Genomic DNA, 26,718 nt, shown 5'->3' with positions numbered 1-26,718 from the left:
AGATACTCTATCTCACAGAGTTTAGGTAGCTACTCTGCACTGTGTTGGTATATGGCATTAGAGAACATAAAGACGGAATCATATCCTTAAACCTAGTTACAGCGCTTTCCGAAAGACTTCTAGTGTAATGTAACTTATTCCCCACTGTTGGGTAGTCCATCAGAGTAAATTTAAATGTTATTAAGAAATGATAAGACACTAGGGAGTTTTCAGGGAATACTGTTAAGTCTTCAATTTCCATACCATAAGTCAGAACAAGATCTTTCATAACTTTCATATCTTTCTTTCACTATTTCATAACATTTCATAACTATTTAAGAACTCACAGTTGTGACAGTTTTGTGTCCAATTATTCTGTTAAACACTGGAACCAAATCATAATCATGAGAAGACATCAAAGGCAATTATGGTATTAAGTTTATTTAATTTTTTTAAGAATGCATATACAAAGAACAAAGACTTTAGAACAAAGCATTTTGTTTTTCACCAAAACAACAACAGGTTATAATAATTATACTGACTTGGGCTGGACTTCAACCCAACTAAGCCGCCAGTAAATAAAAACAGAACCAGCCAATCACGTACAACCCCTGGCGATAATTATGGAATCACCGGACTCAAGAGGATGTTCATTCAGTTGTTTAATTTTGTAGAAAAAAAATCAGATCACAGACATGACACAAAACTAAAGTCATTTCAAATGGCAACTTTCTGGCTTTAAGAAACACTATAAGAAATCAAGAAAAAAAGATTGTGGCAATCAGTAACGGTTACTTTTTTAGACCAAGCAGAGGAAACAAATATGGACTCAGTCAATTCTGAGGAATAAATTATGGAATCGGCCTGTAAATTTTCATCCCCAAAACTAACATCTGCATCAAACTAGATCTGCTCATTAGTCTGCATCTAAAAAGGAGTGATCACACCTTGGAGAGCTGTTGCACCAAGTGGACTGACATGAATCATGGCTCCAACACGAGAGATGTCAATTGAAACAAAGGAGAGGATTATCAAACTCTTAAAAGAGGGTAAATCATCACGCAATGTTGCAAAAGATGTTGGTTGTTCACAGCCAGCTATGTCTAAACTCTGGACCAAATACAAACATGGGAAGGTTGTTAAAGGCAAACATACTGGTAGACCAAGGAAGACATCAAAGCGTCAAGACAGAAAACATAAAGCAATATGTCTCAAAAATTGAAAAATGCACAACAAAACAAATGAGAAACGAATGGGAGGAAACTGGAGTCAACGTCTGTGACCGAACTGTAAGAAACCGCCTAAAGGAAATGGGATTTACATACAGAAAAGCTAAACGAAAGCCATCATTAACACCTAAACAGAAAAAAACAAGGTTACAATGGGCTAAGGAAAAGCAATCGTGGACTGTGGATGACTGGATGAAAGTCATATTCAGTGATGAATCTCGAATCTGCATTGGGCAAGGTGATGATGCTGGAACTTTTGTTTGGTGCCGTTCCAATGGGATTTATAAAGATGACTGCCTGAAGAGAACATGTAAATTTCCACAGTCATTGATGATATGGGGCTGCATGTCAGGTTAAGGCACTGGGGAGATGGCTGTCATTACATCATCAATAAATGCACAAGTTTACGTTGATATTTTGGACAATTGAAAGGATGTTTGGGGATGATGAAATCATTTTTCAAGATGATAATGCATCTTGCCATAGAACAAAAACTGTGAAAACATTCCTTGCAAAAAGACACATAGGGTCAATTTCATCGCATAGGGTCAATGTCAACGAGCAGATCTGATTTGATGCAGGTGTTAGTTTTGGGGATGAAAATTTACAGGGTGATTCCATAATTTATTCCTCAGAATTGAGTGATTCCATATTTTTTTCCTCTGATTGGTCTAAAAAAAGTAACCATTACTAACTGCCACAATCTTTTTTTCTTGATTTCTTACAGTGTTTCTTAAAGCCAGAAAGTTACCATTTGTAATGACTTTAGTTTTGTGTCATGTCTGTGATCTGCTTTTTTTCTACAAAATTAAACAACTGAATGAACATCCTCCGAGGCTGGTGAGTCCATAATTTTTGCCAGGGGTTGTACCATCTTCACCAAACAGTCTAAATGCCATTGGAGGTCATGTGTTTTTGTCACCAATTCAACAAAATCAAACAGATTTTTCTTGGTGGAACTGGATGGTCAGAGTTCAGATGAATTCCGACTTTGCGACATGAAATGAGTTCAACTATATATTTTTTAATATATTTTTATATATAACAACAACAACAACAACAAAAAAAGAAACAAAGAGCACAAAAAAATGGGGAAAAGATTTTGGTAAAAACCTCAGGAGCATACATCCAAGTTGTGTTTCAGCTGAGATCAGAGTTTCATGGGTTATCACTCAGAACAGAGACCAAGGCTTGTGTGCCCACGGCCTGAAACGACAGGATAGACTGAACAGGATGAAGACCCAACAACTCACAGAATTCTGGTGGAGCCAAAACACGTAACTACAAATAGAGCCGCCAGTGCACACCAACATCAGCTTTCAGGAGATGTCTGTGCTGCAGCTGTTCCAACCATGAGCTCAAACTGGGTCCTCCTTTAGCCTCCCTTGGTCCCTGACAATCCATGAACAATACCTGGCTTGTTTTGCTAACACTGTTTAAGTTCCCTGCGTTTACAAGGCCGATTCCTGACCTAGCACTACTGGATGCTTCAGCTCCTCAAGTCATGAACGTCTTCATCAAACAATTCGCGACAAGGTGGATTTATCATTTCCCCTGCGTTGGGCTGTGTTGCTGTGAAATTGTGTGTTCAGACCTCGACATTTTCCTCAGTGGTTGAGAGCGAGTCTTTGTGGAATGTGGAATAAATATCCCAGACGTGAGTTTGAGAAGCAAAGGGTTGCTGGCAAACAAAAACTAAACACTACTCTGTTAGCATTTCTTCTGGTAGTGCTGGGAAAACAGGCAACCGGTGTGCTCATCTGCAGAGGGATCAGAACCACTTGACACTGGCTGGGGTAAGCTAACTGACCCGGACGTCTGAAAGTTAAAACCGGCCTAAACCATGACTAGATTAAAGTGGATGTGATGTAATATCAATTCTACCTGTGTGTTAGTCTGGTATGTGGCTCCCTGTCTGAGCAGGTGCAACCTTGCCCGTTTATTCTGTCCCAAAGCAATGACGCTTCTTACTTATTGCAGAGAATTGTGTGAAACTTGGTAGGCTGTCTTCTGTCTCATTGCCCCCTATGGGGGACTACGCCATCACCACCCTTAGCAGAGTAAGGGAAAGGGTAGATGAAAAGGGTCGGGAAATGTGTGGATTTATGTGTGTAGATGTGTAAAAGTGTGTGCTTTGAAAAAGGGCGGAGCCTCTCATAGCAACATGCATTTGCGTTTCTTCTTGGGCTCTGGGGGCTCCAATGCAGCCAAGATCGCCTCGTCGAAGACGTTCTTTAGACCTTTCTGTGAAAACAAACAAACAAACACATTCAATGACAGGAACAAGGTGACAGACAAACTCACTAACGACACAAAACATGAGGTGCAAACTGAAAATAACAGTGTTGTGTTCTACAGGTGGTTAACAATCACAGTCCAAGTTAGGTTTTTTTGGACAGCAACAACAACAAACCAAACAACTTGAGCTGCTAGTGCACGTACAGGCGCTGGCTCCTTTGCTGTAACCTTTAAATATTAACTTCTTAATCTGACGTAGTTGTACTTCCCAGAACTGTCCAGCAGGTGGCAGACAGGTCTATAGTATAAAGTAACTGCTACACGTTAACCATCATCGAATCAGTTCCTTGTCATTAACTACCCTTTAAACATCAGTTAGTAAGCAATCCAGAAGATCAAAGGAAAACAAACAAGGAACCCATAAATAATGCAACTTCTACTTCTCCCCACTGTAACCCAAGTGTTGTTTATCAATCAAAACACAGCAATCCTACTTCCTTTGCGTTGCACTTTCAACACCAGATGGGATTGTTTTGAAATATTTGTTTCACTAACTAATCTACAATATTTGGCCTTTGAGATTGACAGACACGAGCAAGAGCATATGGAGTCATGAGGTTGCTGGATTGATACCACTGCATGTCTTTCAGGTCATGGTGCTTCCTGTCTTACTGTGTGGTTGTGAGACTTGGATGCTAAACAGTGACCAAAGGCAACAACTGGATGTCTTCAGTACTTTTTGGACCAGTCACCAGAGAACAGGGTTATGATGATAGTTGAAAATGTACAAAAGCACGCCCCCTGGCAGAAAAGCACTGTGAGGGCACCAACAAACACTCCATCCTTGCAACTCATTCGGTGGTAACCCATTAGATTGTGTGATCTGCAGTGTTTGTTTGCATGAAGAACGAGACATACCGTATGTGATGGCCGTCACAATCTGTGACCCAACAATGTAAGTTCTTTTTTAATTCAAGTGAGTAAATAAATAAACTACAGCGCAAACTTCAGTCAACACTAGTTTCTAATTCCACAAAAATTTTACTGTGGAAAAATTTGCATGCTCAAATCTCTGTTATGGCATAAATTGTCGCCGCAACGATATCTGCCAACATTCATGGCACCAGCACATAATGTCGCCAGCACATATCGTCCCCAGCGCCAATATATACCGACAATTAAGGCAAATATCGTCGCTGGCTGTCAGAGCAAGAAGTAAAACGTAAAGATTATGATGATTATGATATTGATCATCATGGTGATCATACTCGTATATACTACTCAAAGTCAAACCCTTTCACCCCCTCCCCCAAATGAATTTAATGGGTTATCATCATTCAGACTATTTAACATCTTTATTCACCCAAATAAATAATGAAGGACCTGATTTGTCGTGATGTGTAACTATGAATTGTTTTTTTCTCACTCTCTCGCTCTCTCTCTCTCACACACACACACACACACACACTACATCCGCTAAGGATGTAATAAAATCGCAGGCATTTATTTATTTATTTATTTGTATTCCCCCAAATAAATAATGAGGGACACCCACCCACACACACTTACTCACTCTCATTACTTCCATCAAGGACATAATAAAATTGTCAGCATTTATCAATTTATTTATCTGTGTTCCCCAAATAAATAATGAGGGACACACACACACACACTTGCTCGCTCTCATTACTTCCATCAAGGACATAATAAAATTGTTGGCATTTATCAATTTATTTGTCTGTATTTCCCAAATAAATAATGAGGGACACGCACACACACACACACACACGCTCGCTCTCATTACATCCACCAAGGACTCAATAAAATCATCAGCATTTATTTAATTATAAATGGACTGCATTTATATAGCACTTTTCCATCTGGATCAGATGCTCAAAGCGCTTTATAATAATGTCTCACATTCACGCTGATGTCAGGCTGCTGCCATGCAAGGCATCCCCTACACACCGGGAGCAACTAGGGCATTAAGGACCTTGCCCAAGGGCCCTTAGTGATTTTCTGATCAGGCTGGGATTCGAACTGAGGATCCTCTGGTCTCAAGCCCAACGCTTTAACCATCACCTCCCCCAATGGTCTGTATTCCCCCAAATAAAGGATGAAGGTCATGGTGTTTAACTATGAATCCTCTCTCTCTCTCTCTCTCTCTCATTACATCCGTCAAGCATGTAATAAAATCGTCTGCATTTATTGATTTATTTATTTGTACTCCCCCAAATAAATAATGGAGGACCTGTCTCATATCTGCTGTCAAGTCACATCATCATGAATGTTTCATTTTGAGTTTGTGATAAAGCATCAAAGTTGTCATTCACTTCGTTTTTGTTAGTTTTGGTTTTGTTTCAGTCTTTTATGCACTCTAGACTCACAGGCTTTCAGTGATGGGAGAAGTGCCAGCTCATTCATACATTTTTTCTCGACCATTGTGACTCGAAAAAGGTCACACTTTTTTCCTTCGTTCAGCTATGTGTGCCGTGTGATCAGGTCTTAACTTTGACTTGTTTTTTCCCTCCCACCCACCCACCCACCCACTCTACGTCCACCAAGGATGCAATAAAATCAATGGCATTTATTTATTTATCTGTATTCCCCCAAATAATGAAGGACATGATTTGTTGTGATGTTTAACTTTGAATTGTTTTTTCCTCTCTCTCTCTCACACACATACTCACTTGCTCACTCACTCAGTGGATATTTGATTTTTTTTAACATTTAAAAGCCCTTTTGATCTATATTTTGTATTATATTTTAGCCGCTTCTAACAATTTTTTTCCAAGATAAAAATTTGTGGAACTGGAAAGTAGTGGTGATGGAGGTTTGCGTTCTAGCATGGTGCTCTAGTTTGTACAGTAGTGTCTAGAATAATAGTAGTGCTATGTGACTAAAAAGATTAATCCAGGTTTTGAGTATATTTCTTATTGTTACATGGGAAACAAGGTACCAGTAGATTCAGTAGATTCTCACAAATCCAACAGACCAAGCATTCATGATATGCACACTCTTAAGGCTATGAAATTGGGCTATTAGTAAAAAAAAAGTAGAAAAGGGGGTGTTCACAATAATAGTAGTGTGGCATTCAGTCTGAGTTTGTTAATTTTATGGAACAAACAGGTGTGAATCAGGTGTCCCCTATTTAAGGATGAAGCCAGCACCTGTTGAACATGCTTTTCTCTTTGAAAGCCTGAGGAAAATGGGATGTTCAAGACATTGTTCAGAAGAACAGCGTAGTTTGATTAAAACGTTAACTGGAGAGGGGAAAACGTATACGCTGGTGCAAAAAATTATAGGCTGTTCATCTACAATGATCTCCAATGCTTTAAAATGGACAAAAAACCAGACGTGTGGAAGAAAACGGAAAACAACCATCAAAATGGATAGAAGAATAACCAGAATGGCAAAGGCTCACGCACTGATCAGCTCCAGGATGATCAAAGACAGTCTGGAGTTACCTGTAAGTGCTGTGACAGTTAGAAGATGCTTGTGTGAAGCTAATTTATTTGCAAGAATCCCCCGCAAAGTCCCGCTGTTAAATAAAAGACGTGCAGAAGAGGTTACAATTTGCCAAAGAACACATCAACTGGCCTAAAGAGAAATGAAGGAATATTTTGTGGACTGATGAGGGTAAAATTGTTCTTTTTGGGTCCAAGGGCCGCAGACAGTTTGTGAGATGACCCCAAACTCTGAATTCAAGCCACAGTTCACAGTGAAGACAGTGAAGCATGGTGGTGCAAGCATCATGATATGGGCATGTTTCTCCTACTATGGTGTTGGGCCTATATATCGCATACCAGGTATCATGGATCAGTTTGGATATGTCAAAATACTTGAAGAGGTCATGTTGCCTTATGCTGAAGAGGACATACCCTTGAAATGGGTGTTTCAACAAGACAATGACCCCAAGCATACTAGTAAACGAGCAAAATCTTGGTTCGAAACCAACAAAATTAATGCCTCGCAAATGTGAAGAAATCATGAAAAACTGTGGTTATACAACTAAATACTAGTTTAGTGATTCACAGGATTGCTAAAAAAGCAGTTTGGACATAATAGTTTTGAGTTTGTAGCATCAACAGCAGATGCTACTATTATTGTGAACACTCCCTTTTCTACTTTTTTTTTTACTAATAGCCCAATTTCATAGCCTTAAGAGTGTGCATATCATGAATGCTTGGTCTTATTGGATTTGTGATAATCTACTGAATCTAATGGTACCTTGTTTCCCATGTAACAATAAGAAATATACTCAAAACCTGGATTAATCTTTTTAGTCACATAGCACTACTATTATTCTGAACACTACTGTATTTTGGCTATCATCTGTGATAATGAACGTGCGGTTTAGTAAGGATGTACAAACCCAATAATCAAATAATGTAGAATTTAAGTAGCATCCGTGTTCACTTGTCACTTATCTCTTGTATCGCTGGGAATGGTTAGCGAAGGTAATGCAAGAATAGAGGTACGTGAATTTTAACAGTCCTTTGTGTCTGTCCTCAGCTGCAGATTCAATATGGATCCAAGCGAGCAGACAAGAGGATGAAAAGCTGGTGTGTCTTTTGCAACAGTAAAACACATACTCAGCAAGAGCCATCTTTACCAAAAGCATCATCTTTTGTTTAAAATAAGGTTCCTCTTGAACGGGTTTTGGCCAGTGTCATCAATGAACGCTTGCAGACAGACTTACCTGACATGCAGTGTGATAAAGTGCTTTATATCAAATAGCCGCAGATAGATATTTTGTCCACCACTGACACTTTCTCGTGCTTTCTTTTGCTGTGATCTCTTGCAAGAAAAACGAGCCCCAATGTCACCAAAACTGTGAAAAGGGTTTTTGCAGAGCATGGAGTACCAAAGATTGTTCAGTGTGACCATGGCTCTGAGTTCAAAGGAAAAGTGGCCAGACTTCTTCAACGGAGGGGCATAAAAGTCATCAGAAGCAGAGCACATCACCCACAGTCAGAGCGCAAATTTGAAAGGTCACATAGGTGAACAGCAAGATTCACTTCAAGATGATATGATAACACGAGAGCTTCCGCTGGGCCAGGAATCTCTTTGAGAGCCAAGAAGCTATCAACCATGTTCCTAAAGAAGTGCTTGGGAACAGGTCACCCACTAAAGTATATGCAAACAGAGGCAACGTCTCATTATGTCAAGAAGTCAGAGAAGCATTCCAATGTTCAAGCCAGTGCACGACGGAAGGGAAGTGAAGCAGTTCACAGCTTCTCAAAAACAGTGAACCCACAATCAACGTAGAGAAATGATCATTTTTCCAATACACACCCTCAAAAAAAAAAAAAAAAAAGCTGCTCCAGCTTTAACGCTAACTGAAGAACCAACAAGGTTCTTCAGTTTTTCACAGTTATGAATTTTTGAAAAAATTTGTTCAATGTTAAATACAGGGATTTTTTTTTTCCAATTTTCCAAGATTTTTCCTGACTTTGACCTTTGATCAGTTCTTGCCTATCAGGATATGAATCTTCATTCAAAATTTCATAATGATATCGTATAAAACACTGTGGGCTTCAGACCATTCACAAACAGACATACATACAAACAAACGGGCACAAAAACATCATCTCCTCCAACTTCGCTGACAGATGTAACTGACACTGATTCCCATATGTGATCAGTTTCTGCAAATACCTATGTTGACAAATTTCAAAATTGAAATGGTCTCAGATACCATGTTGTCATGTCTCAGGAGCCATTTTTATGGTCCCCGAGACAATGGGACATCATTAATTTTGAGGCCTGTTTGTGTGACATACCAGCAGTGACAACAACAAGCTTGTCATTCTGTGAACAACACATTTGGCTCAATCTGACTGGTTGCCTGAAAAGGTGCTGCACTGATGTCACAATGCCTTTCAGAAAAGTTCAGGGATTTTTCAACTTAAAGCCCTCAGTCAGGCAGTAGCAAAATCAAATCAATCAATCAATCAATTAATCAATAAAAAAATCGGCTTTTAAAAACAAAAAAGTAGTTGGTGCAGCAGCAAGAAAAAAATGCAACGTGCTCTGAAAACATTTTGCTGAGTGTGGCGGGCTTTTTTTCTTCCTGGAGGCAGCTGCATACACTCCATTCTCATGTCGAGAAACTGAAAGAAGATGCCATCACTCAGGGGAAAAAATTAAATATGACAACACTGGGCCATACAGAGCTTAGCAAACTGTTGCTGGCAAGAACAGCTGTTCAACCGTGGGTGGAGGAAACAGGAAATTACATCAGCAGCTGTGAAGCAGGAAGGAAGAAGAACAACAGGGTTCACAGGGGTGCACGTCACCTCCATCAACACTATTGTTCTGAGTGAGACTTGCTTCAATGTTCAGCAGGAGTTGGTTCACATTTCTTTACTCCCTTCTCATCTTCCACCTCACAATAAATGCTGCACACCTCACCATGAATGACTACAAACAACTAACAGTACGTATTCACTGACTGAATCTGAGGAAATTTTCAGTCTCTGTTGTACGCACACATAGCTGCTGTTTTGGAGGAATACAAATGTATGATGAAGAACAGACACATGCAACTGCATGTCATCGGGAGAAGAACTCCTGACAATATTATGACACCAACACGACACTGGCAGGTGAATTTTCAGAAAGAGTTGTGAATTATCGTCTTCTAATTCTTCGTTTTAAAAAAATTCTTTCGGCTTCTCCCCTTTTCCTGTTGTGATCACCACTGTAACTCACAACACAACTCCACACTACATGAAGAACGGGCAAGGATGGACCTGAACTGGGAACTTTCCTCTCTCAAAACAAGCACAGTAAAAGCTTTGTCTATAGACATGTCTGTTCTGCCCCTCACCTTAGCATCAGCTAAGAGGTGTTAAAGGTGTTGTCACACAGTACCAAACTGAGTAAACTGATTAGGAACGAACCAAAATAATTTGTATGGTAACAAATACCGCTCTCACCGTCGGTCTCTGGTGGAACTGGAGCTCTGATGGACAGATAATGTCACGTTTCCACTGGTAACACAGAGAGCTCAAGAGAATGATTTTCCCGGTTTCAAGACATAGGAGGTCTATTAGAAAAGTATCCGACCTTATTATTTTTTTCAAAAACCATATGGATTTGAATCACGTGTGATTGCGTCAGACAAGCTTGAACCCTCGTGCGCATGCGTGAGTTTTTCCACGCCTGTCGGTTGCGTCATTCGCCTGTGAGCAGGCTTTGAGTGAGGAGTGGTCCAGCCCCCTCGTCGTTGTTTCATTGCCAGGAAATGGCGGAATGATTTGGGCTTTTTTTCCCCATCAGAATTTTTTCAGAAACTGTTAGAGACTGGCAGCTGGAAACCATTATAAAAATTTATCTGGCTTTCGGTGAAAATGTTACGGGCTTGGGAGAGAATAAGGAGTGTTACTGTCGCTTTAAGGAAGGCCCCCAGTGGCTGAGGGGCGCGCCGCGCTCCGAAACTGCCATCGACAGGCTGAACGACCATTTAATTTCTAAACGGATGGCTGTCTGGATCCGTGACCATCGTGTGCCATTTCTCTGGTTATCACAAGAGCTGGACATCAACCATTTTCCAGCAGATTTCACTTTTAACAAGAGATTTTGTCATGGAAAGCTGAGCGGAGGCTTTGCGCATCACGATGGATTCGCTACTGGATCGAGACAAAACCACCTCCGTTTTGCTCTCACAGGACGGCTTTGAGATGGTGTTCAGACAGCTGTCGGTGGTTTGTCCATCGAGTGATTATCTGAGAAATTGTGGATGTGCCTGGACATGCCAGAACATGTCCTGTCAGGCTTCATCACGGCGCTGCTGTGGGCCATGCGGCACCGCCGCGACGCGCGAAGCCTTTGCTCCTCTTTCCATGACAAAAACTCCTGTAACAGTGGAATGTGCCGTTCATTTCCAAACTGGACGCTGTGTTTTATCCGGGACGTCGTCTGACTAGCACAGGAATTGTGAAAAGACGTAAAAAGAAGGTAGAGCATCAGACATGATGGATTTTTGTTCTCTCTGTTCTTCAGTTTTCAATTTGAGACTTAGATAGCGTACTTTGGTTCGCACCTTCAATAGATGGATCAGAATTATGAAGTTTTTCTACTTCAAAATGCAAGGTGGGTGAACCAAAGTTGAATGTGACAAAATTCTCTGAATCCTCATCCTCAGCAGGAGGGTCTGTAGAAGGCTCTTGATTACTTCTTTCCCGATGAGTTCCCGGTCAACGGACAGTTAAATATTCAGAAGATGACAGGTTCTCACTACTGTCTGTAAAAAATTCACATGGAAGGAGGAGGTCACGGTGCAAAGTCTGCATAGGTCCATTACCACTTTCGGGTTTTACTTTATAAACTGGCAAATCTCCAGCTCGATGGACCACGATATAAACCACTTCTTCCCATTTATCGAACAACTTATGTTTCCCGTGAAGGCGGACATTTCGCACCAACACACGATCTCCTGGTTCCAGTGATGGTATCACATGTTTATCAAAACGAGCTTTATGCCGGTCAGCAAATTTCGCAGCATTGCTAGCAGCAATTTTGAAGCTTGATTCCAATCTTAATTTCAGAGACTTGACATACTGAGAATGATTTTGTCTGGCTTCATGCACAGGAAGGTTAAAAGCTATGTCCACAGACAACCGAGGTGTTCTACCAAACATTAGTTCATACTGGGTGTATCCCGTAACCTCGTTCTTAGTACAGTTATATGCGTGGACCAGCGGTTTTACATGATCTTTCCATGTGCTCTTCTGTTTCTGTTCCAATGTTCCCAACATTGCCAGCAGTGTGTGATTAAAACGCTCCACTGGATTCCCTTGAGGATGATATGACGTCGTCCTACTTTTCTGAATTCCTGCAACTTCACAAAGTTCTTTGATTAATTTTGACTCAAAATCTTGTCCTTGGTCGGTATAGATCCGCTCCGGGATGCCATTGTAAACGATGTAATTTTCCCACAGACATTTTGCAACAGTTCTTGCTTTTTGATTGGGTGTGGGTATGGCAATGGCAAATTTTGTAAAGTGGTCAGTAAGGAGTAAGATATCTCGAGTGCTGCTGGAATCAGGTTCAAGGCTAAGGAAATCCATACACAGGAGCTGAAGTGGTCGTGATGTTTTAATAGTAACAAGTGGTGCAGCTCTCTCCGGCAAAGCCTTTCGGCAAACACATCGGCCACAAGTCTTAATTTTCCTCTCCACATCCTTTGCCGTTTTGGGCCAAAAGACTCTTGTACGCACAAGATCAAGTGTACATTCAATTCCCATATGGCCCATGTCATTGTGGAGACTTTTCAAGACCAAGGCTCGCAGTTCTTTTGGGAGAATGAGTTGATATAAGAGATTGTCATTGTCTCGTCTCCGCCGGTACAATTGATGTCAAGTGCTGGAATGAGTGGGAGCTAGTGGAGGTCTTCAGAACCGAAATAGTCAGAAATGATATCAGTTGTCGTTGACTGGGATTCAAAAAGAGTGAGACCTGGTTGATCTTGGTCATCTGGACAAACAGCCCGAACAAGGTGACTCTGGCAGATGGCACTTACGATCTCTTGTGAGACAGCAGTGGAATCCGCTGTGTGGCGGGAAACAAATTGGTTGATGAATTCATGGTCTTGTAAAGATTGATCAGAGGAACACGGGTGAGGGCGTCGAGAGAGAGCATCTTTGTCATAGTTTTGTTTACCAGCCTGATAAAGCAGCTTGAAGGAGTATGTGGATAAAGCAGCCAACCAGCGATGTCCAGTCGCATCCAGTTTAGCTGTTGTGAGAATGTACGTCAGCGGATTGCTGTCAGTCACTACCGCAAACTCAGCTCTGTACAAATAATCCTGGAATTTCTCGGTGACACTCCATTTAAGGGCGAGAAATTCCAGTTTATGGGCTGGGTAATGACTCTCACTCTGCGATAGTCCACGGCTAGCGTAGGCTATAACCCTCAAATTCCCTTCTTGCTCCTGATACAAGGCAGCACCAAGTCCCATCACACTAGCATCCGTATGGAGAATATATGGGCGAGAGGGGTCTGCAAAACCAAGAACTGGGGCAGTGATAAGCTTTCCGATTAACGTTTCAAATGCATTTTAACAAGTTTGAGTCCATCTCTCACCAAACGGCTGATTCAAACTGTAAGTAGATAATTTGTGAAGCTTCCGATTTTTTGACTTGCGAACAGATGGATAACCACGAGTCAAATCATTCAATGGTTTAGCTGTAATGGAATAGTCGACGATAATATCCTGCAAATCCCAAGAATGATCGGAGTTGATTCAATGTTTGTGGAATTGGGCAGGTTTTGATGGTATTTATTTTCTCTGGATCTGTTTTCACTCCTTTTTCCGAAACAATGTGGCCCAAATAACGAACAGATGTTTGAAAGAAACAGCATTTCGCTGGGGACAACTTCAGCCCATACTCTCTCAAGCGGTTGAGGACTCTCAACAGCCTTTGCTCATGCTCCTCCAGTGTCTCAGAAAAAATTATTAAATCATCGAGGAACACCAGTACTTCCTTCAGATGGAGATCCCCCATACACCGTTCCATCAAACGCTGAAATGTACTTGGTGCATTGGTAACACCCTGGGGCATCTGGTTAAACTCCCAGAAGACAAGGGGAGTGACAAAAGCGGTCTTTGGCTTATCTTCCTCTTCCATCTGGCTCTGGTAATAGCCAGACTTCAGGTCAAGTACCGAAAACCACTTTGAACCAGTTAGAGCTGAAAATGATTCTTCCAAGTTAGGTAACGAGTAGGCGTCTTTAATTGTCTGAAGATTTAACTTGCGATAATCGATGCACAGTCGGACGTCACCATTTTTCTTTCTCACCACCACAAGAGGAGAAGCAAAGGGAGACGATGATTCCCTTATTACTCCAGCTTCCAGAAGCTCACGCAAATGACGTCGGACAGCTTCAATGTCTTGTGGATGGATTGGCCGGGCGCGTTGTTTGAATGGTGTATTGTCATGAAGTGGGATACGGTGTTTAACAGCCGTTGTGCAGCCAAAGTCCAGGTCATGATGGGAAAAGACCTCCGAAATATCATTCAACTTTTCCGTGACCCTCTTCTTCCATTCAAACGGCAATGGGGATTCACCAAAATTAAAATTCTAACTAGATGGTGTTTTTGTAACCGATGAATGGGTCACACGCTGTTCAGATAAAATACAATAATGAGTTGTAAGATCTGTGATGACACTGTGCGGTGGAATGTAGGTGTCTTGCTCAGACTTGTTGGAAATAACCACTGGAACCTTGTGCGGCGATAGAGCTGGGAGAGTAATGAGACAACTGCTGACGAACATACTGCCAGGCAGGGCAGAGGCAGGATGTTGTAGGAGGACACTTAAGCTGGACAATGAGGGAGGGACCTTTGCAGAGCCTTCGATGACAACAGTGCGGCCGGCCAGAACACACACCGGGACTTTGCTTTGGAGCCTCACAACTCCCACGTCGCCATTGTCCTTCTGCTGCAACAGCTGGAGTATCTTCAACACAGCTCCATAACCATGAGCACTTGGCTGGAATGCTAAATGTTTATTAAGATACTGCTCATACAGTGGCTCCAAAGTATTCATGCCAACGAGAATGCTGTTGGGACAATTAGGATGTGTGTCTGGAACCACTAATGCTAGTGTGGCTATTTCAAATTCATCACCAACAAAGTCTTTGGGAAATTTAACAGGAATTTCAACAAAGCCAAGATATGGGACTGTTTGACCTGCAGCGCCTTCAATTTGTAGGAGATCTTGAAGAGGCTGAATCGGTTGCTCATAAAGATGTTCATTATAAAATGACACAGGTACAGTAGTGACTTGTGAACCTGTGTCAAGCAGGCATCGGTGAGTATGACCTGCAATCTCCACTTCTGCTGTGCACCTTGACCAAACTAACCCACGAGGCAACTTTATAGTTGATCCAGGATGGATTTGTTGGTCTGCACAGTGAATAATCTTTGCGGGACGATATGGGTCCAGCACAGCTCCTGTATGTCCCACTACAGGAACTGGATTTAGTTTAAATGTTCAGTGGAGTTTGGATTGTGTTTCTGCCACTTCTGTTTCTTTTCACTGAACTGTTTTCATTTTTCATGTGCTGGATTAGGACTGTTTTCACACTGAGGTCTAATATGTCCATCTTCTCCACAACGGAAACAGAACCCAGGCTTTGGGCTGGAGGGTGAAGCATTTTTATTTGGAGCAGTTCTTTGTTTATATTGTGGCTTTTCAACTGAAGCACGGGAATGGTGAGGCTGGGAAGCGGTTAGAGCAGCAAGTTGTTTTTGTATGTCAGCCATTTGCTTTGTGAGGGACAACAGAGTTGCAGAAACTCCTTTCTCCTCTTCAACTGCGAACTGGGCCTGAGCAGTCACTCTCTGCTTAGATGTTCCCAGGTGTTGCTTCATCCTGAGAGCTTTATTTGCTTCACGGTCTTCCTCAGTTCTTAACAGGAGCAGCAGGTCAGCAAATGAAGGCGGGTTTGTTCTTTTCTGCTTGAGCTGGAGCTCAGAGATAAGACCGTTATCCCAGCATCCCCTGCAAAATTGACTAAGCAAATTCTTGTTCACCTCACTGGGCTTCACACCTCCTTGCTTGACAGCCAGATTCAGGGCTACTTGCAGTCATTGTAAATAAACAGATGATTTTTCACCTAAATCTTGCAGTGTGTCCATAAACTTCACAAAAAGCTCCTCTCCATCCTGTACAGTCCCATAGGCTGAATCAAGATGTTGTATGTACATCTCTGCAGGCAAGTCCTGACTGAGGTGCTTTACAATATCAGCTGCTGGTGGCAAAAGGCTGTCAAGGATGAGCCTGGCTCTTTGAAGTTCAGAAATGGCTGGATCCTTTAAACTCAGATCCACACCGGAGCGCCACGTGTCATAATCCACCTCATGCGGCGGTCTAGGAACTCTTCCAGAAAACATACGCAGTCTGAGATGCACGGATGTTAATATCATCACTTTTCATTACATGCTCCACAACATATTTTTGAATTTGTGGCAGAGTCAAATCAGCAGAGGTTAGATTTATTGCATGTCTTTCTGTTGCACTTGTACCCAAATATGTTGGAGGTAAAGGTGCGGAAGAAGCAGCAGCCATTTTGTTTTCCAGTGAAGTGAGATCTTTATCTTTGGCGTCTTCAGCTTTTCCAGTGTGGAGCTCAGCCACAGCTTCATTGATTTGGGTCATCAGTACTTGTAAAACTTCTGAAAAACCTTGACCAGACAATTTTGCTACTTGCTTTAAGTCAGCTAAATAAGTCTTAGTCTTTGAGCACCCAATAGCAGCATAAATTTTAGACAAATTTTTAATGCAATATTCATTATCTTTAGGCTTAAATTTATATGGCAGAATAGGACCCAGTGATTCAAAAGCTGAACCAGTTTTAAACTCAACAATCATCATATTATGAAATTCAGAATCTGGTGAGTTTATCGGTAAAGAACGCTCAATGGCACCAAACTGAAGGAGAAAAACTTCAACTTCATCAGCATCATATTTTGGAACGCCGCTGACCAACACTGCATTTGGTATTTTTATACCTAGAGACTCCAACAAGTCCATGTTTAAAAATTGGTGAGCCTGAATGTAACCACAATTTACTTCACTGCAATCAACCTCCTGGCTGGCTAATCGCTACGTTTTCTCTTATGTAGCAGATATGATTATATAATGCTACAGGGGAAACAGGAAATGGAAAAATTTAATAGAACTGATAGGCCAATTATTATTATTGAGAGTGCAAGAATATATTTACAATATTTACAATTCTGCAGATATTATACTAACAAACATTGAATAGTTCAGACATGTTACCCAGGTTTCACACAGCTCTTTCATTACCAAGTGCACTGGTGTTATAGTTCATTCGTAGATCACAAAATATCTTCCACCACAATATCATCAACAGCAATACAAAATAAAGTTCACTGCATTTTCCAATAAATCCGCCATTTTGAACCAAGGATCCTCTAGTTTGAAGCCTAACACTTAAACTTCTTATTAACATAGAATCTTTAAGGCAAACTGTCACATAACTATCCATTTCCATTCCTCTTTCTCCCAGTAGATCTATTTTAAGCTCTCAGTTCATCATTGTTTCCTGCCTCTATTCAACATTCATTTTGAATCCTTTGAAACCCATTTCGAACAATGTTCAGGAGTCCACATGAAAGAGAACGTGTTATGTGTTGTACTGCCTCTTACGGAACACTGACACCTGCTGGACGGTTCAGTAAAATTATGAACTCCATATTTAAAGACTGCAGTCAGTGTAGGGTCTGTAGATAAAAAGGAGTCAAACTGAAGATGCAGTTTATGCTGCTGAAGATGGGGTTTGAGTCATTTCAGCCACATTCACAGGTGAAAATGTGTAGCTGTCAATCTTTATTCTGCAATACATAATATCTTTACTTCAGATTCCTGCTGCTTGTCTGTGTTTTGCATTGCCTATTAAATGTTATGTGTACGCATCTTTCATACACACACATGCTGCCTACACGAATACTTAGCCCAATAAATTAACACGTTTCCAAGAGTTGTGACAAAGCAAAATGAGAAAAAGTTAGATTTGCCCCCCCAAAAGCCATACACGGAGATATTACTGATACCATTCCTAAATGAGACTACCTTCAACTAACATGGAATAGCCCAGACTCAGTAAAGTTTTAGGAATATGCATCATTAAATCACTACTGAAATGGTCTTAAAAATAATAATTATTAATTAATTTAAAATAAACTCAGTGTAAGCCAGGTTTAACAAAGTCACACCACTGCAAACATGTAGTGAGCACATTATGAGGCACACAGCGTTCTGTTGTTTGAGCTCACCACATAGAATTAACAAACACTTTAAACAGCAGCAACTGTGAAGACAGAATCATATTCTATTTTACTACTCAATCAATTTGCACAGCTTGAAACTTTCTTAAACAAGTAACTTCTGTTAGCATTTTCATCTTTCTTCAGTTGTGTGCATTAAACCGTAGTCATTTTGTATCTCTAAACACGTCGTGTATTTATGTTTTACCTGTGTGAGAGCTGAACACTCCACATACTTCACAGCCTTAAGCTCTCGTGCCAGCTTCTCAGCCGCCTCAGGAGTGATGGGTTTCTGCTTGTTCTTGGCCAGTTTCTCTATAGTGGATGGGTCGTCCCGAAGGTCAATCTGAGTCCCAACTAGTAGGAAAGGTGTCTTTGGACAGTGGTGGGTGATCTCTGGAACCCACTGCACGCACACAAAATCAACATGCTGTCTGTTGTAAGCTCAAAACTGTTTCTTTCTAAAGCAGCTAAATGTAGGCCTGGGCGATATATCAGTTTTATCGATTAATTTTAGTTTTTTGCTGTGGACGATTTCAAAAAAAAAAAAAAAATTTCCCCCTCCTCTTGCTACAACACACTTTTGGTCCCCAGGAGCTTCTGTAGCTTCACCCTGGTCCCGTTTCCTTCACACAACAACATGGCCATCGCTAACGAAGAGCGAGTTTGTTCCCAAGAAAGTAACAGTATCGTCAGTGGTTTGGGATTGCTGCGACAAGTGACTGCACGCTGCAAAGTTTGTCTAATGCCCATTGCAGCAAAAGGCAGCAGCACAACAAACTTATTCCAGCATCTAAAACAGAGGCATCCAGTCGAGTGGGAGAAATGCTGCTCTTTACAAGGGGAGCATAATCAATCAATCAATCAATTTTTTTATATAGCGCCAAATCACAACAAACAGTTGCCCCAAGGCGCTTTATATTGTAAGGCAAGGCCATACAATAATTATGTAAAACCCCAACGGTTAAAACGACCCCCTGTGAGCAAGCACTTGGCTACAGTGGGAAGGAAAAACTCCCTTTTAACAGGAAGAAACCTCCACCAGAACCAGGCTCAGGGAGGGGCAGTCTTCTGCTGGGACTGGTTGGGGCTGAGGGAGAGAACCAGGAAAAAGACATACTGTGGAGGGGAGCAGAGATCGATCACTAATGATTAAATGCAGAGTGGTGCATACAGAGCAAAAAGAGAAAGAAACAGTGCATCATGGGAACGCCACAGCAGTCTACGTCTATAGCAGCATAACTAAGGGATGGTTCAGGGTCACCTGATCCAGCCCTAACTATAAGCTTTAGCAAAAAGGAAAGTTTTAAGCCTAATCTTAAAAGTAGAGAGGGTGTCTGTCTCCCTGATCTGAATTGGGAGCTGGTTCCACAGGAGAGGAGCCTGAAAGCTGAAGGCTCTGCCTCCCATTCTAATCTTACAAACCCTAGGAACTACAAGTAAGCCTGCAGTCTGAGAGCGAAGCGCTCTATTGGGGTGATATGGTACTACGAGGTCCCTAAGATAAGATGGGACCTGATTATTCAAAACCTTATAAGTAAGAAGAAGAATTTTAAATTCTATTCTAGAATTAACAGGAAGCCAATGAAGAGAGGCCAATATGGGTGAGATATGCTCTCTCCTTCTAGTCCCCGTCAGTACTCTAGCTGCAGCATTTGAATTAACTGAAGGCTTTTTAGGGAACTTTTAGGACAACCTGATAATAATGAATTACAATAGTCCAGCCTAGAGGAAATAAATGCATGAATTAGTTTTTCAGCATCACTCTGAGGCAAGACCTTTCTGATTTTAGAGATATTGCGTAAATGCAAAAAAGCAGTCCTACATATTTGTTTAATATGCCCTTTGAATGACATATCCTGATCAAAAATGACTCCAAGATTTCTCACAGTATTACTAGAGGTCAGGGTAATGCCATCCAGAGTAAGGATCTGGTTAGACACCATGTTTCTAAGATTTGTGGGGCCAAGGTACAATAACTTCAGTTTTATCTGAGTTTAAAAGCAGGAAATTAGAGGTCATCCATGTCTTTATGTCTGTAAGACAGTCCTGCAGTTTAGCTAATTGGTGTGTGTCCTCTGGCTTCATGGAAAGATAAAGCTGGGTATCATCTGCGTAAGAATGAAAATTTAAGCAATACCGTCTAATAATACTGCCTAAGGGAAGCATGTATAAAGTGAATAAAATTGGTCCTAGCACAGAACCTTGTGGAACTCCATAATTAACTTTAGTCTGTGAAGAAGATTCCCCATTTACATGAACAAATTGTAATCTATTAGACAAATATGATTCAAACCACCGCAGCGCAGTGCCTTTAATACCTATGGCATGCTCTAATCTCTGTAATAAAATTTTATGGTCAACAGTATCAAAAGCAGCACTGAGGTCTAAACAGAACAAGCACAGAGATGAGTCCACTGTCCGAGGCCATAAGAAGATCATTTGTAACCTTCACTAATGCTGTTTCTGTACTATGATGAATTCTAAAACCTGACTGAAACTCTTCAAATAGACCATTCCTCTGCAGATGATCAGTTAGCTGTTTTACAACTACCCTTTCAAGAATTTTTGAGAGAAAAGGAAGGTTGGAGATTGGCCTATAATTAGCTAAGATAGCTGGGTCAAGTGATGGCTTTTTACGTAATGGTTTAATTACTGCCACCTTAAAAGCCTGTGGTACATAGCCAACTAACAAAGATAGATTGATCATATTTAAGATGGAAGCATTAAATAATGGTAGGGCTTCCTTGAGCAGCCTGGTAGGAATGGGGTCTAATAAACATGTTGATGGTTTGGATGAAGTAACTAATGAAAATAACTCAGACAGAACAATCGGAGAGAAAGAGTCTAACCAAATACCGGCATCACTGAAAGCAGCCAAAGATAACGATACGTCTTTGGGATGGTTATGAGTAATTTTTTCTCTAATAGTTAAAATTTTGTTAGCAAAGAAAGTCATGAAGTCATTACTAGTTAAAGTTAATGGAATACTCAGCTCAATAGAGCTCTGACTCTGTCAGCCTGGCTACAGTGCTGAAAAGAAACCTGGGGTTGTTCTTATTTTCTTCAATTAGTGATGAGTACAAAGATGTCCTAGCTTTACGGAGGGCTTTTTTATAGAGCAACAGACTCTTTTCCAGGCTAAGTGAAGATCTTCTAAATTAGTGAGACGCCCTTTCCTCTCCAACTTACGGGTTATCTGCTTTAAGCTACGAGTTTGTGAGTTATACCACGGAGTCAGGCACTTCTGATTTAAAGCTCTCTTTTTTAGAGGAGCTACAGCATCCAAAGTTGTCTTCAATGAGGATGTAAAACTATTGACGAGATACTCTATCTCACTTACAGAGTTTAGGTAGCTACTCTGCACTGTGTTGGTATATGGCATTAGAGAACATAAAGAAGGAATCATATCCTTAAACCTAGTTACAGCGCTTTCTGAAAGACGTCTAGTGTAATGAAACTTATTCCCCACTGCTGGTAGTCCATCAGAGTAAATGTAAATGTTATTAAGAAATGATCAGACAGAAGGGAGTTTTCAGGGAATACTGTTAAGTCTTCTATTTCCATACCATAAGTCAGAACAAGATCTAAGATATGATTAAAGTGGTGGGTGGACTCATTTACTTTTTGAGCAAAGCCAATAGAGGTCTAATAATAGATTAAATGCAGTGTTGAGGCTGTCATTCTCAGCATCTGTGTGGATGTTAAAATCGCCCACTATAATTATCTTATCTGAGCTAAGCACTAAGTCAGACAAAAGGTCTGAAAATTCACAGAGAAACTCACAGTAACGACCAGGTGGACGATAGATAATAACAAATAAAACTGGTTTTTGGGACTTCCAATTTGGATGGACAAGACTAAGAGTCAAGCTTTCAAATGAATTAAAGCTCTGTCTGGGTTTTTGATTAATTAATAAGCTGGAATGGAAGATTGCTGCTAATCCTCCGCCCCGGCCCGTGCTACGAGCATTCTGACAGTTAGTGTGACTCGGGGGTGTTGACTCATTTAAACTAACATATTCATCCTGCTGTAACCAGTTTCTGTAAGGCAGAATAAATCAATATGTTGATCAATTATTATATCATTTACCAACAGGGACTTAGAAGAGAGAGACCTAATGTTTAATAGACCACATTTAACTGTTTTAGTCTGTGGTGCAGTTGAAGGTGCTATATTATTTTTCTTTTTGAATTTTTATGCTTAAATAGATTTTGCTGGTTATTGGTAGTCTGGAAGCAGGCACCGTCTCTACGGGGATGGGGTAATGAGGGGATGGCAGGGGGAGAGAAGCTGCAGAGAGGTGTGTAAGACTACAACTCTGCTTCCTGGTCCCAACCCTGGATAGTCACGGTTTGGAGGATTTAAGAAAATTGGCCAGATTTCTAGAAATGAGAGCTGCTCCATCCAAAGTGGGATGGATGCCATCTCTCCTACAAGACCAGGTTTTCCCCAGAAGCTTTGCCAATTATCTATGAAGCCCACCTCATTTTTGGACACCACTCAGACAGCCAGCAATTCAAGGAGAACATGCGGCTAAACATGTCACTCCCGGTCTGATTGGGGAGGGGCCCAGAGAAAACTACAGAGTCCGACATTGTTTTTGCAAAGTTACACACCGATTTAATGTTAATTTTAGTGACCTCCGATTGGCGTAACCGGGTGTCATTACTGCCGACGTGAATTACAATCTTACCAAATTTACGCTTAGCCTTAGCCAGCAGTTTCAAATTTACTTCAATGTCGCCTGCTCTGGCCCCCGGAAGACAACTGACTATGGTTGCTGGTGTCGCTAACTTCACATTTCGCAAAACAGAGTCGCCAATAACCAGAGTTTGATCCTCGGCGGGTGTGTCGTCAAGTGGGGAAAAACGGTTAGAGATGTGAACGGGTTGGCGGTGTACACGGGGCTTCTGTTTAGGGCTACGCTTCCTCCTCACAGTCACCCAGTCAGCCTGCTTTCCCGGCTGCTCGGGATCTGCCAGGGGGTAACTAACGGCGGCTAAGCTACCTTGGTCCGCACCGACTACAGGGGCCTGGCTAGCTGTAGAATTTTCCACGGTGCGGAGCCGAGTCTCCAATTCGCCCAGCCTGGCCTCCAAAGCTACGAATAAGCTACACTTATTACAAGTACCGTTACTGCTAAAGGAGGCCGAAGAATAACTAAACATTTCACACCCAGAGCAGAAAAGTGCGGGAGCGACAGGAGAAGCCGCCATGCTAAATCGGCTAAGAGCTAGTAGCTACGCTAAGCTAGCGGATTCCTAAAAACATGCAAAGTGAATAATGTGTAAATAATTTAGAGGTGATTCAGCAGAAGGAGTGCTTTAGTTAAGGCACGTAAAGATTACACTGGGAAACAAATCGTAATCTAGATAACTAGATCAATCTAACTGCGCAGATTAAACAGCTAACAGATACAGAAAAACACCGCTGTGCTCCGGAACAGGAAGTGATACAATACCGCAGTGAGAGGTATTGTATCAAACAAACTTCTGCTAAAAAGCAGCTTATGGCCCATTTACATGAGTATGCCTTTGCTTCACGCAATAGCACAAACTATGTTGTGATGACCCCACCCACTGTGTTCACAGCTGGATGCCGTTCTTTGTTCTACCGGCTGCCACGTGCTATGCGCTGGACGCTGTATATAAAATTATTTTGTGGCAGAATAATCATTTTTTTCTGCAAATTGGCAGCTGAAAAAGGCTCTAATCACTTCCTGAATCACAAAGGAGGCTGCAGTCAGGGCTGTTCACGTGCACACGCGCACCTAGGAAGCTGCAGAAAGCATTTTGAGCCGTCTAAAAAGGTAATAATTTTTCTTGTTTACATTGTCACGGCTTCATAAAACAGTTGCATGTTCTTTCCTTCTTGTCTGCAGCTGTTAAAGTATTTATTTTTATGTTTATAACAAATTTAACTTCTTGTTATAATCCTTTAGATGAGCTGCGCTCTGATGCAATCCGCTGACATCACCACTCGCTCTGTTCACTGCTTGTTTACTCCACTTGACAAGCTGCACGTAGTGTTGCAGATTAGATCGCACCAAATAGCACGACATTTGTTTACCCTCCAGCATGACACAGCACGACACAGGTTGTGATGTGTCGTGAAGCAAAGGCATGCTTGTGTAAATGCCCCTTTACTGTGGTGGAATCATTTACCCAAGTGTATTTTTTAAAACAAAAGTAGGGGTTACTTTTAAGTTTTTGCTAAAATAAAAGCAAAACTTGTTTTGAGTTCTCTCTCTCATTTGTACAATTTCAATTTATTTTCATTTATATAGCACCAAATCACAACAAAGTTGCCTCAAGGCGAGTCACACAAGTAAGGTCCAACCTTACCAACCAATTTGTACCAGTTGTTTTCTTTAAAAAGAAGGGGGGAAAAAAATCGAAAGTCAAATTTTTTCTGAGAAAATCAGATTTTATTTTTAGTCCATATTGCCCAGCCCTAGCTGCAGGTTAGCTGTGTTTTTAAATGATCTTTTTAGCCACAGTCAGAATGTTCAGGATCAAACAAAGTTAAAAAACCTTTCCTATAAAGCAATTTAGATAGTTGTGATATTACCACAGACTGTATTCATACACAGACCCGAACCACTCTGCCTCTAACAAAAATGAATTCAATTTTATCAGCTTAATCACAACTAAAGCTGCCTCAAGGCACCTTACACCGAACAGTTCAGCATAAAATTTAAAATAAATAAGGAAAAATTAAAAAATTCAAATACATAATTAAAAGCACAAGTAAAAGAATAAAACAGATAAAAAAATAAAAGATTCATAAGAAAGAGAGTAAAAATTGGTTTTAAGTCTTGACTTAAAACTGTCCAAGGACTCCGACTGCCTCACGGCAGTCAAAGTTAAATTAAGCAACACATTTGATGGAACAACTGGAACAGAAACTTCTTAGATGAGCCACTCAGACAATTAACCACACTCTCATGAGCGCCACTAGCTTAGCTTATGACAAGCTAAAAGTGGACGCACTCATTTTTGGACGAACAACTGTCCAGTTTCTGGGTATTCTGTGTTAGTGCGCGGTTGACATACTTGATGAATTCCTGCGCAAAAAGTAGTTCCCAGATAATTGTGATATATTCCTGTGAGATAATGAGTATATCTCATCTAAATCAATTCTAAAATTTACCAGTAATAAAATCATAAAGATAACTGAAGTTTTAAGAATGGCTGTAATAAATATTTAAGAAAGTCAAAGTTTATGAGCAACTTCACCTGTTATTGCCGAAGAACAATGTAAACATTGACACGATGGAGTTTGATGCGGAAGAGTTCAGAAAAATTATTGGAATGTTTTGATTATCATTTACAGTTGGCGATGAATGACTTGGGTGTTAACTTCGTGTTAAAGTCAGAACAAGAAGAGACACATTCTGGGAAGAGACACATTCTGTGTGTTGTCGCTCCAATGAGAGCATCACACTGAACAGGGTGGCGAAAGTAGTCCGGTGAGCTCAATCAGTGGGCGCGAGCTATCCCACAATGCTAAAATAGCAGAGATGTCGCTCCAATGAGTGCGGCACTCTGAGCAGGGTGACAATTAACAACACAGCTAGCCATAATTACACATATTTGTAATAAGATGCTCAGAAAGGACACACAGTAATCCATAACAACTATCACCAACCTGTCACTCAAAGTGGCCATGTCCGTAATTATGCATAGTTTTATTCAGTATTTATTAAAACTTCTTAAACTTTTGCATTATTAAAAATATTCATCCCCTGTACAGTTGTCATGGTGGAGGAAACTAGCTTTTGAAACCAAAACCATTTGTTGTACAAGGCTGTATTTCTGATGGGTATTTCTGTTGGATATTACAACAGTGATGAAAGAGGGCCATGGAAAAAAACCTAAAAATGTTTGGCAAGGGCCAGAGGCACGAAGCCCCTGGCAGGGGATCTGGGGGTTCTTCCCCAGAAAAATTTGAAATCTCAGATGCATTCTGGTGCATTTTCAGGTCTACTTACCCACCAAAAAAAAAAAAAAATATTTTTTGTTGGTTCATGTCATTTTTTTCCACCACAGTCTTTTCACACAACTTGTATTGTGCTACCAGCCTTTAACAACAACAAAAAAACAAAAACAAAAAAAAAAAACACTGTGGCTCAAAAAAGGAAATGACAATTCAAAGATCTCAAAAATAATCATTCTCAGTACTCAAATAGAACACAAGAAGTATTTATGGCACATTAATGCATCACTTTGTTAAACCGTCTCTCACTTCTGAGTTTCCCTAGTTTTGGCAGGAGCTTTGGAGCTATTGATAATATTTCTTTTGAAATTCTTGGCCACCTTATGTACAGATGTCTGGGTTTTCAGTTTTCCCTGCGAAAACCCCAGTTCCTGTCTGTGTTCATCTTTCTGTTCATTGGCTTTTGCCAAAATCTTTTTTAAAATACAAATATTGCTTATATTTATTCCCTTTTTGTTTCATGTA

At 40.9% G+C, this 26,718-nt stretch overlaps 1 protein-coding gene across 1 annotated transcript in view; it reads right to left on the bottom strand.

Moving 5' to 3' along the window:
- Nucleotides 1–404: 404 nt before the first annotated feature.
- Nucleotides 405–26,718, bottom strand: part of LOC117507540 (cell division control protein 42 homolog) — a 51,724-nt gene continuing 25,410 nt past the window's right edge. Inside the window, exons 5-7 of the mRNA XM_034167406.1 lie at nt 18,461–18,658; nt 2,080–3,452; nt 405–590 (exon numbers count right to left, since the gene is read on the bottom strand). Of these exons, the coding sequence (XP_034023297.1) occupies nt 3,363–3,452; nt 18,461–18,658 (288 nt within the window). The 3' untranslated portion in view covers nt 405–590; nt 2,080–3,362. The remainder of the gene's footprint in view (nt 591–2,079; nt 3,453–18,460; nt 18,659–26,718) is intronic.

Source organism: Thalassophryne amazonica, chromosome 3 (genome assembly GCF_902500255.1).
Source record: "Thalassophryne amazonica chromosome 3, fThaAma1.1, whole genome shotgun sequence".
In the NCBI taxonomy this organism is placed as follows: domain Eukaryota; kingdom Metazoa; phylum Chordata; class Actinopteri; order Batrachoidiformes; family Batrachoididae; genus Thalassophryne; species Thalassophryne amazonica.
Note: the sequence above shows the minus strand (reverse complement) of the source record. Positions and strands in the feature narration are given on the sequence as shown.